Source organism: Eptatretus burgeri, chromosome 12, assembly GCF_056783735.1.
Source record: "Eptatretus burgeri isolate ZD-2024b chromosome 12, Ebu_testis_v1, whole genome shotgun sequence".
NCBI lineage: Eukaryota > Metazoa > Chordata > Myxini > Myxiniformes > Myxinidae > Eptatretus > Eptatretus burgeri.
This window is the reverse complement of record NC_140972.1, coordinates 40,512,132-40,524,631: the sequence shown is the minus strand read 5'-3', so window position 1 is coordinate 40,524,631 and position 12,500 is coordinate 40,512,132. Positions and strand designations below refer to the sequence as shown.

General features: G+C 37.5%; 1 protein-coding gene and 1 long non-coding RNA gene across 2 annotated transcripts in view; one reads left to right on the top strand and one right to left on the bottom strand.

The window, feature by feature from the left end:
• Positions 1 to 12,500, top strand: part of LOC147015474 (TBC1 domain family member 2B-like) — an 82,282-nt gene that overhangs the window by 57,364 nt on the left and 12,418 nt on the right. Inside the window, exon 12 of the mRNA XM_085850269.1 lies at positions 7,822 to 8,007. Within this exon, the coding sequence (XP_085706395.1) occupies positions 7,822 to 8,007 (186 nt within the window). The remainder of the gene's footprint in view (positions 1 to 7,821; positions 8,008 to 12,500) is intronic.
• LOC147015475 (uncharacterized) overlaps positions 1 to 12,500 on the bottom strand; it is a 39,200-nt gene that overhangs the window by 23,294 nt on the left and 3,406 nt on the right. The window lies entirely within an intron of this gene.

Genomic DNA, 12,500 nt, shown 5'->3' with positions numbered 1-12,500 from the left:
CCGTCCCACCTGTGGTTTTTCAGACTTTTTCCCCCATACCCTTTGACATATTCAACTGAAACTTGGTACATGGCTTTTTTATGACAAGTTACAGAAGAAGTTCGAGTTTAAGGGTGTTTCATCAATTTTTCACAGTTTGTAAATTTTTAGTTTGTAAGTAAAATATTTTTTTCTCCCCAGTCCTTTTTGGACTTCGAAAATATCACATCAGCCAGGAGCATGTATTGCAAAGCAATTTTCGCTCTTGCTAATTTTCATTCCATCACCTTTTTCACTGACATTCATTCCTTTGTCCCTCTGTTTTACCACCTATGGAATTACCTTTGTGTGTCTGTCTGTGCAATCCCCTTTTTCATTGCTTCAAGGTTGCATCTCACCACTATGTCATGCATCTCCCATTTCTATTGAGGATAATTTTAATTAACCTTTAATTAAGCCTTCCCCTATTGCAAGTGTTGGGTTTGTTTCTACAATTGGTGCCCCCAATTTTTAATGGTACAACAGAGTTTCTTAGACCCCCCCAGGAGTAATAAACCAGCACTTAGAAAAAAAATTTTCCTTCCTGCACTGTCAACACTCCAAATTTCCAAACCGGATCAATTTCTGAGCTGTATCCCTGAGCCAGCTGGGACTTTTGGAATGAAACTTTGCATCGATAATGGGAATACAAAGTATGCGGGATTGACAAGTATTTTGACCTTGACATAATTTTAAGGTCATAACCCAATTATCGTCATTTTAACATTTTTCACCACAATCCCATTGAGGTTTGTCCAGTTGGAATTAAATTGCCCTCTCTAGATAGCTTAGTGTAAGGCAAATTTAAACTTAATTTATATCATACCCCTTTGGAGTACTAAACCACCATTTAGGATTTTATCCATTTTTTTCTGCCAATGGCTGGGGACATCCGGAATGAAATTTGGCATCAATAATGGGAATAAAAAGTATGCGGGGTTCAGAAATATTTTGACCTTGACCTAATTTTAAGGTCAAAAACCAATTATCATCAATTTAACATTTTCTCCACAACTTTACTGAGGTTTGTCCAATTGTAACCAAATTACCCTCCTTAGATAGCCTTGAGCAATTTGCATTCATGCTTAATTTACATCATACCTCTCTGAGTTAAAGGTCAAGGTCAATTTGCATCTAGAAAAAAAAAACACTTTTTGTCATCACTCAATTTTGCCAATGCAGAATATCAAAGACCGCTTGGTCTTTCAATATATTTTTGCATCATAATAATGGATCTGCACTGAAGTTATGCACTTCCATTTGATTTGTGTCCTTGACCTGCTTTTTTCAGATTGTGACCTAATTAACAAAAAACGCGTTTTTTTATCTTAACTTGAATAAATTTCCTCTGGTTTTCATGATGTAATTGTTTTTGGATGTATTGTAGATGAGGACACAATTTCTTATTCTACAGTCCATCCTTAAATGTTTAAGGTCAAGGTCATATGGTGGTCCGAACAAAATATGGCCATCATTGGATTGTGAGTCAAGTGTAAGTCATGGGTAATCGCTAAGAGTAAGCCTCCCTGTCGGGGGAGGCTCACCCTTGGCAACTGCTTTGTGATTTTGGATATCTAGTTCCATTTGACTTCATACCATACCCCACCTTCTCTTCCAGATCATGTTTGTATGTCTGTCATCAGTCTACTTCCCTCTTTGAATGTTTAAACCCCCTCATGCTTTGTTCTTTCATCCCCTCCACTTTTTAGCTCCCAACCCATCTTCAGCCCATCCGGGGGTTCATATTTTGGTTGCTGTCAGTCCCTCTGTCCACATGTATGTGCGTCCATTTTGAGCCTTATTTCAAAAATGACAATGCATTTCCTCTAATATTCAGCACATGTGTGCATTGCCATCTGGGCGTGAGGCATGCCAAATGATTTTGAGATCAGAACCAAAAGTCATGGGACACACGATTTTATTTCCGAATTTTAGCAATAAAAAAAATGATGGGAGAGAATAGTGCAGGAGCGGTGTTCATTGTGACATTGAGGGGAACCATTATTTGTTGATATGCACTTTACCATCTCCACTAAAAACCTACAACTTTGAATTATTTATCAATTTATTGATATACATTTCACCTTTCGACAACTTGAATTTATTTGTTTATCGTAGTACAATACACAATTTGGTGTCTGTCTGTCTGACCATGATACATTCGGTCATTACTTATCCAATCTCAACCAAACTTTCCAGGGAAACTAAGGGCTATATGAAGGATGTTGTTGTGACTTCATTTGGACTCCTCCAACAGGGGGTTTTCAAACTTGGACAAATGCCTTATTAAGGTGTATAAATAGCTTATCATGGTGTTTTGTAGGGCACACTTACCAGAAATAAAAATGATTATAACCACAAACTGTCAGTCTATTCCGTCGAACGTTCTTTTTCAACAGTCGCTGATGTTGTTTCACACGAGACTGAAATAAATTTGGAGGAAACACAATGTTCTTGAGGAATTCTATACTTATCACATCCGCCACAGGCTAGCTCATGACCAGAGCTACCTCAATTAGCTAGGCCTTTAGGTAGGCCATGAGCTAGGCTGCAATGATCTTTAGCAATAAAGTTGCTTACATGAGTCTTTACTCATGGAGGATGTATCCCATTGCCTGTCGTATTTTTCTTGATTTCAGATTATATGTGGATTGTATATGGATTGTTGATAATTTATATCTTGGAGCCCCCAACATCATTATGGCACAATTGTGACTTTTATTCGACATATAACCCATTCCTAATGGTTGCTCACATTATTTAATACTTTTCCGAGGGAAATTTGGAGAAAATTATATATAGTATTTGTGTGTGTGTGTGTGTGTGTGTGTGTGTGTGTGTGTGTGTGTGTGTGTGTGTGTGTGTGTGTGTGTGTGTGTGTGTGTGTGTGTGTGTGTGTGTGTGTGTGTGTGTGCTTGCACATAAGTGGTGTATAGGCGAAGAGTCGCTTGTCTGCACACCTACCGGAAGTAAAAATTATTATGCTCACAAATTAATTAGTCAATTCTATCCAATGATAATGGCAAAATGATCATAATAATGACATAATAATAATAATATTAACACTATACAAAATATTAATGTTAAATAATAATAAGGATAATGATATGGCTGAGTCAAAAGCATCATAGGCGAAGCGAGGATGAAAATGTATAACAAAGATGAAAAGGACTTTGAATATGAATGGAACTCAACTGTGCACATGCAGAAATACATGGACACCCACCCAAGCCCTGGCCATTTCCATAGGGAGCAGGTGTCTGTAGTTCATTTAAATGTAAAATAGACACAGACCATTTTTAAGGTGCGGTTGGGGGCTGTGTCCTTGATGAGGACTTACATACAACATACTTGTTCCATCAACGAAAAACCACACTATATATATATACGGATTAATTTGTCACTTTTCAATGTGAAAATTCAAATGCAAAGTTAAACTAGAATGAGCAATCAAAGATTGCATACCCACGCCCAGACTTGTTTTGTGTGGTTTCATAGGTCGTATTTTATAGACATACTCACATTCTAATTGTACATACCTTATCGACGTACTCACATTCTAATTGTACATACTTTTGTAGATGTACTGACATTCTAATTGTACATATTTTATCGACTTACTCGCATTCAAATTGTACATACTTGATAGACGTACATACTTTATAGACATACTCACATTATAACTGTACATGCTTTATGGAGGTGCTCGGTTGAAAAAAAAAAAAAAGAGAACATATACTATTGGCAACCGCTAGGTGGAGTGGCCAACATCAATACCTTCTTTGTGGACAAACTGACAAAAACAAACGGACCCAAATGCAATACCCTCTCCTTTGGCGAGGGTAATTAACCAGACAAGGAGGCATAATGGTAAGAGCATCCACTCTGTGTCTGGGAGGTCTGCAGTTAGATTCCAACCATGGCCGGATGGTACGAAAAACTTTAAAAATGATAATGGTAATTACGGGTAATGCTTCCTTGCTTGACGCTCAATATTTGCAGGTTAGATAAAGTAGCGACAAACCCCATGGGTTTGCATCCATGTAGAGGAGTAAATTACACAAAGGTTTAAAATAAACTTGAATATAAGACCCGTCGCTTCCCTGACAGAAATACCAATCTTTGTTGTGATGGCTAATCAATAGGGCAAGAAGTAAAAGGATTACTGGGAATGCAGGGATAACCAGCACCACAAGTTGGCGTTTGCAGTTTCACCACATGTGCCCATGTTCCCATTAAAAAAAATTTAAAATAAGTTTATTTTTTTTAATCACAAACCTTCCCGGGAGCTTCCTGAATCCACCATAGTTCGATTTATTGGAATCCATAATCTGTTCTCATGTTATAATACCACAAACAAACAAACAAAAAAAACGAGACAGACACGGCTCCTTTTATAATGCAGATGTGAGAGCTTTTAAAAGATCAGAATCGACGTTGAATTGAATATCCATTTCAAAATTACAGAAAAATAATAAATAAAATGCAAACATATTGTTTTGGATCTGGTAGATTTTGTCAAGGTGGTAAAATAGGGGTTAGATTGGAATAGTTATTTCATAGTAGATGTTAGTGTAAGTGTGGTGTAATTCTCAATTCCCCTGAGCGATAAAATGTGTTGAGCAGGTGTTTGTAATATTCTCACTCCACCCCCACCCCCCACCCAACGTCATTGTTGGGTCTCGGTTTGAAGCATCTCTGTTGTTTATCTGTGTCTGTTTGGAGTTTCCCTGGCATCAATGGGAGCGGCCCACGTGTGATTACGGTCTTTGTATGGAATTTCCCAGACAACACGGCTAATGTGCATGACCCAATTATTTTTGCAGGATCAACGCAAGGCCATGAGATGGGCCAAGGACATGCCTTTGTATGGGCATCAGTTGGGTGGCGCTGTCCAATGTGTGCATGCCATGTTTGATTCAATGAGGCTGGTAGGACCATAAAAGCTCAGACACTGTAAAAGAAATTAATGGTTCCTCATGGTTGTTGGCACATGCAAGAATGTTGGTTGGTTGCTGAGTTTATTGTGGGTCTTCAGATTGGAGAACTTGCGAGTCCCAGAGGGAGGGCACACAGTGCATAGCAAGGACAAGCCCCATACTGAACCTCTGCACACACGGATGGGATGCTAATGGCCGACCACCCTGATGCAGGAACTGAGAGCGATTTTGGAGAGTGGGGGCTTGCACAGAATATGTTCCATTTTGTCTCGTCAGTCTCCCGCTAAGTCCTTTGTTCCCCCTTGTGAATGAATAAGGAGTATTTGTTCAGCCGTCATGGTACCAGAAGCACGTCATACTTCCCTCAATGCGGAACGTCACAAAAACTTTGCTTGGCTGTCTTGTCGGCATCCCACTGCGGTCGTTGTATTCAGACACCAAATTAACCCAGTGGACACAGAGACCTTTTCCTCTGATATCCGCCGGGCGGCATGATTGGCATTGAACAATATATTGATGATCTTGATTCAAACATGTGCAGCCCTCTCACCCTTCCCCCCCCACCCCCCCTCCCCCGTATGCTCTAAGCATACACCAACATGAGCCCCCCTCCAATCCTTCATAAGTGCATAATAAATAAATGGCCTCAAAAGAAAAGGGAAAGGAAACTCACATAAGGCGGAAATATAACATGTTATTATTTTTCTGTTCTGTGAATACCAACTCGATGATTGGCAGAAAAGTTTGCAAACCCCTGAAATAATTTCCATTATTTTTGGCTTGTGAACATTGGTCTTTAGCAAAAATCATTCTGGCAACTTCTTCAAAAGATATTGAACACTTAAAGTTGTCTGAAAAAGATTTAACGGTTATGAGCTAGTGCTAGGGGGTATGAGTATGGCATTATGGAGCAATTGGACCACTGGGGCTGTGCTTCACCCCTGGACTTGTGACCTAACACACTGGCATGATGCAGAAAACCTTCCAACAGGCAAGACATTTTTTGGAAGCACCAACACAAGGATGTCAGGTGTACATATATATATATATATATATATATATATATATATATATATATATATATATATATATATATAAATATATAGGTGGAATATATCTATATCTATCTAAATCTATATCTCAAATGGCTTAATGTTATTCACACGGAGGTATTGTGGGTTTTCTTCAGTGTGGAGATTCCATCGGCAAACTTTATGTAAGCAACTCATGTCGGCAATATACATATATATATATATATATATATATATATATATATATATATATATATATATATATATATATATATATATATACACTATATATGTATATATATATATATATATATATATATATATATATATATATATATATATATATATATATATATATATATATATATATATATATATATACACTATATATGTATATATATATATATATATATATATATATATATATATATATATATATATATATATATACACTATATATATATATATATATATATATATATATATATATATATATATATATATATACACTATATATGTATATATATATATATATATATATATATATATATATATATATATATACACTATATATGTATATATATATATATATATATATACACTATATATATATATATATATATATATATAAATATATATATATATATATATATATATATATATATATATATGTATATGTATACACTATATATGTATATATATATATATATATATATATATATATGTATACACTATATATGTATATATATATATATATATATATATATATATATATATATATATGTATACACTATATATGTATATATATATATATATATATATATATATATATATATATATATATATATATATATATATATACACTATATATATATATATATATACACTATATATGTATATATATATATATATATATATACACTATATATATATATATATATATATATATAAATATATATATATATATATATATATATATATATATATATGTCCTGGTGTTGGCGCAGTGGTTAGGGCAGCGGCTTGGGATCCAAAAGGTCCTGAGTTCAAGCCCCGTTGGGCCACTGAATTAATACACCAGGGGGTTGACTCAGCCTGTCATCCTTCCGAGGTCGGCGAAATGAGTACCAGTGTACTGGGCCGGTGTATACCCCGGTTAAATAGGTGTACCATATCCCTGTGTGTCGTAAGAGGCGACCAGGGTTGCGTCAGGAAGGGCATCCGGCGTAAAACATGTGCCAAATCACTATGCGGATCGGATGATCCGCTGTGGCGACCCCTAACGGGAGCAGCCGAAAGGAGAAGAAGAAGATATATATATATATATATATATATATATATATATATATATATATATATATATATATATATATATATATATATATATATTTTTATATTTATATATATATATATATACACTATATATGTGTATATATATATATATATATATATATATATATATATATATATATATATATATATATATACACTATATATATATATACACTATATATATATATATACACTATATATATATATATATATATATATATATATATATATATATATACACTATATATATACACTATATATATACACTATATATATATATATATATATATATATATATATATATATATATATATATATACACTATATATATATACACTATATATATATATATATATATATATATATATATATACACTATATATATATATATATATATATATATATATATATATATATATATATACAGGTTGATTAATGTTTCATTTATACTGCATTATCATATTTAGCATTTGGAATAATTGCTCATGCGTTGTTTGCAGGCTGATCAACGTGTACTAACAGACTTGCTGGAGGATAAGCTGCCCAGACTGCATGCTCACTTGCTGCAGCAGAACGTGGACCTTTCTTTGATCACCATAAACTGGTTCCTTGTATTATTTGTTGACAGTTTGTCAACTGACATTCTGCTCAGGGCCTGGGACTCCATCCTATTTGAGGGATGCAAGGTTAGACTGTTTTATCTCGATCAACCACTTCTTTCCACTTTAATGATTTGGGTATATAATCACGTTATAATTTTTTGTGTAGAAGTATCTTATGTATCATCTTAATTTATTTCTCCTTGTCTAAATTACTGTGCCTCAGTGGTTTATATCGAGTCATATCAAGTGGGTGGTATTGCAGCTCAGTGGGGAGCAAACTTTTCATTGAGATGCCTTGTCTGGGTTCCTTCCCTGGCGAGTTGGCCAGAACTAATGATTACCAGAAGAGGGCACCGCCTCTCAGAGGCCAATGCCCATAAAATGGAAATGTGAAGCTGGTTGTTCCACCTTCATTTAAGTTTTGGACATGAAATATGTCATGGTTTATCATGTGCTGGTACCCTGGCCAAATTCACTGCTTGTATTATCTGTATAATTAGGACAGCTTTTGTAGTAGCATGGGCATGAGGGGCCAAATGACCTCCTCCTGTGACTATTTATTTGTACTGAATGTCTTCAAGCCCAATATTCAACCTTCAATTTGCAGCAGATTTGGGAGACACAATTTTTATGTTTTTCTCCAAATTAATTGTTGCATTTGAAGATTATTGGCAAGAATGCTGAAATCATTTGGTATGACATGAGGAACTTGATTGCTTACAATTAATTTCATATGAGGGGAACAATCAGATGAGTAATTTGTCACAATACAAATAAGTAATACTAGCGATACTCGTGCACATGCACGGGATAGCAGTACAACATAGCTGGTAGCAGACGACAGACCATACACGGGGAATGACAAAAATATGCATTGTGCAAAATGCAAGTGGTATTATGGAATGCCAAGACTTCCTAAACATTGTCGGCATGTCCGCAAAGTGCCACAGCAATTTCATAGAGATCGTGTGATGGCGAGCCAAGTTTTTAGTGTACAAGCTTGGTATTATAACAGAGATGTACCGTAAGTCGAGATGGAAATAAGCAATGTATTCACATCAAATTTATTATTGTTATCACAATCTATACTGTCGGACCCCGCTATTTGCGGTTTGCGGACCTCGTGCACTTGCGGTTCAAAGATTGTGACCTGCTTCGACATTCGCGCTTCGTGTATTCACGGGTTTTTTTTTTTGGTTTTTTTTACACTTTCAGGACTGGTCTCCTATATCAACCTGGGAAATTGGAAATCAGCCAACATCACAGCATTACATAATATAGGTGCAAAAACAGATCCCTTTAACTACAGACCAATTAGCTTACTGTACTTCCAATCATCCACAGGGTCATGGAATCCATCAAAACATTTAACATAAAATCATTCCTTTTCTCCAACAGCCTCATTTCAGGTCATCCATTCGGATTTAGACCTGGTCACTCTACCTTGGACATGCTGCTTCTACTCTCACAACAATGGTGGAGGCCCTCAATATCAGACATGAGATTACGGCCATCTCCCTGGATATATCTCGGGCTTTCAATACAATCTGACATCCGGCCTTACTCTCCAAACTGTCTGCCTATGGAATCCAAGCCCAACTCTTCTCTTGGATAACTGATTTCTTCCCTTTTCGAAGTTAATGTGTGGCTCTCAACGGAACCCTTTCATCTCCTCCCTCCCTGTCTCCTCAACCCCAAGGCAGTGTTCTAAGCCCCATATTGTTCAAAATATTCATCATTGATCTAACTGACTCTTTGGAAAATCCTCTTTATCTTTTTGCTGATGACTCCACTCTCTGCCGTGACATCTCTCAACCTTCTGACAAACAGTCAGCCGCCTCTTTCTTCCCTCTCCTCAGACCTTGATAAATCACAAACTGGTCAAACACAATTTTGCTTATGTATTCATATTGTCCACCCTTTGCATTTTCCCCTACCACTCATCATTACCTGCATCCCTTGTTTGTCCATATCTGACTACTTTCTCCCTTTGCCCTGCTGTTGGTATTTCCCCTTTGTTATGTTGTGTGCTGATTTGTTCTGTGTAATCGCTCTTGCACTATAGTACAGGCATGTTAGCAGAAATATTTGGTCAACCTCACACAAATTGCAACAAAAGCTAACTCAACAGATTTGGGTTCCTGAATATGTCCTCAGTGAATAAGGGATCCTCCGGGGGGGAAAAGTCCTGAAATCATGGAAATCCAATATGGCCGCCACCCGGCTTCTGGGAAAATGAGAAAATTGTAAAGATTGATATTTTAAGATGTAAATATGTTTTTCTGCATTGTAATTGTTTCTCGTTATGGTCAGTGTATTGATATACAAGAATAATTACAAAAAAGTGGAATGTATTGAGGGTAAAATAAAAAATTATAGCTTTTTTGTCCAAAAATGTCAATATTTTTTCCCTAAAAAATATTTTGACTTGAGAAAGTTTGTTCATATAGAACATATGTATCCCCAGGCATACATACTATATATATATTCCAGATACAGGGACATTAGTACTATCCTCTGGTGAAAGAATTAACACACAATATTAATTTTTATTGAATTTATTTCCATTTGCCTACCCCGAGCCTATGGGAAGTGATCTGAAAGGGATTGTCCTACGCTTGAGCGGCTTCCATGCAGAGATGAGTTTCCTCGGATGTATTGGACACCTGATGGTGTCATCCGGGCTTCAAGAACTGATGGAGTTTATACATGCCCCCAATGCAGTGATTCATATGTTTAGTGGCAAGGCCATTGCCCGGGCAGTTCGCGCACACCTAATTGTTGATGCAGCCCTCAATGCCTTGCTGTTGACAAATGTGCTCAATGCGGCTCTACCATGCCTACCTGAAACATCAGACGGCAATGGGAATGAAGATCTGGACTGAGCCGAAGCAGCTGCAAGGCCGCTGCATGACCAGCATACAGAATTAAGCAATAATCCAGACTTCAATGAAGCTTGTACCCTCTATGAGAAGCTGATGGCTGGGACACTGTCTGTGGAAGAAGTATGCAAGTCTGACGTCTTGAAATGAATCAAAGACCACCTTCAGAAGCATGCAGAGTCTGCAAAGATATCTTCTAGAACTTCAGCGCTCTGGGTTCAGTATATGGACATGCTAGACATTCTACGCAAATACATCCGGGCAGAGCACACTAGGAACTGGGCACTACATCTACAGGCCATCCAGGAAATGCTGCCTTACCTGGCAGCCTCGGGCCACAACCTGTATGCCAAATCTGCGAGGGTGTATCTGCAGCAGATGTCCAACCTCAAAACTCAACATCCCAATATCCAACAACGTTTTGATGAGGGGTTCCATGTGGTTCGACGAAGTGATCGCCTGTGGGCAGGTCTTTCATCTGACCTGATCATCGAACAAGTTCTGATGAGAAGTTTGAAGACCAGCGGGGGGCTCACACGAGGACGAGGAATAACAGAGCAACAACGGCTGGTATGGCTACTACCAATGCCTGCCTGTGCAGAAATAAACCAGGCAATGCAGGAGCTCACAGGTGTGAACTACAACACTGGAGAGCAGAAGAAGGACATGACCAAGGCAAGACAATCTCGGGACTGGAAGGACACACTATCAGCTCTTCAGTATTTACAGGAACGGAATCCATTCAGTCGTGATCCACGTCTGAGGAACATTGCCACTGGAGTTCATGCACACCCCACTGTCAACGTTGATACAGCACATGCTGTAAGAGCATAAATATTGAAATCTATGGATGGGAAAACACCTGCCGAGTACACATTTAAGAGGAAAGACCAAGTTGTCACCCTCGGCATGAAGTCATCTGTCAAGATTGATGGAGAGCAAGTCCAGGTTGACCCACAACTCCTCTTCCAGAGACTGATCACTGTTGCACAGACAGCTGAAGAACTGGAGTCGGCCGTCAAATATGAACTGTGCAGCTATCCACCAGCCCTCTTTGATTCCTCTCTTCAGCTCCGAGAAGCACACAAGCCAGTCTTTGCTGATGCCATCTGGGATCTTCTTGGATCCGATGTCCCAGCCGATATCCCCAATGATGGGAAACAGTAAGTTTTAGATGGTGGGACACTTCTTCAACGCATTCCATGGTCTCGTGGATCTATATATAGAAACATATGCCACCAGTACACTGATTATGTAACAATGAAGTACGGAGAAGCCATAGTCGTGTTTGATGGTTATGAGAGTACCAACACGAAGGACATGACACAACAGAGACGGTCAAAAAGGAATGCTGGCACGACTGTGACATTTACAGATGATATGCGTCTCACAGTGAAGAAGGAACAGTTTCTTGCCAATCGGCAGAATAAACAGCGATTCATTTTTATGTTGAGTGAAGAGCCTCAGAAGAACTGAGACACACCATGCCTCAGTGGACGCTGATCTCCTGATTGTACTGAAGGCCGTGCAGTCTGCTACTGTCACCAACACTGTGTTAGTTGGTGATGACACAGACCTCCTTGTCCTCCTATGCTACCATGCAAGCTTAGAATCCCATGACCTCTTCTTTTGTCCTGAACCAAAGAAGAACACGAAGAAGCCTTGCATCTGGAACATCAAGGCTACAAAGAAAAT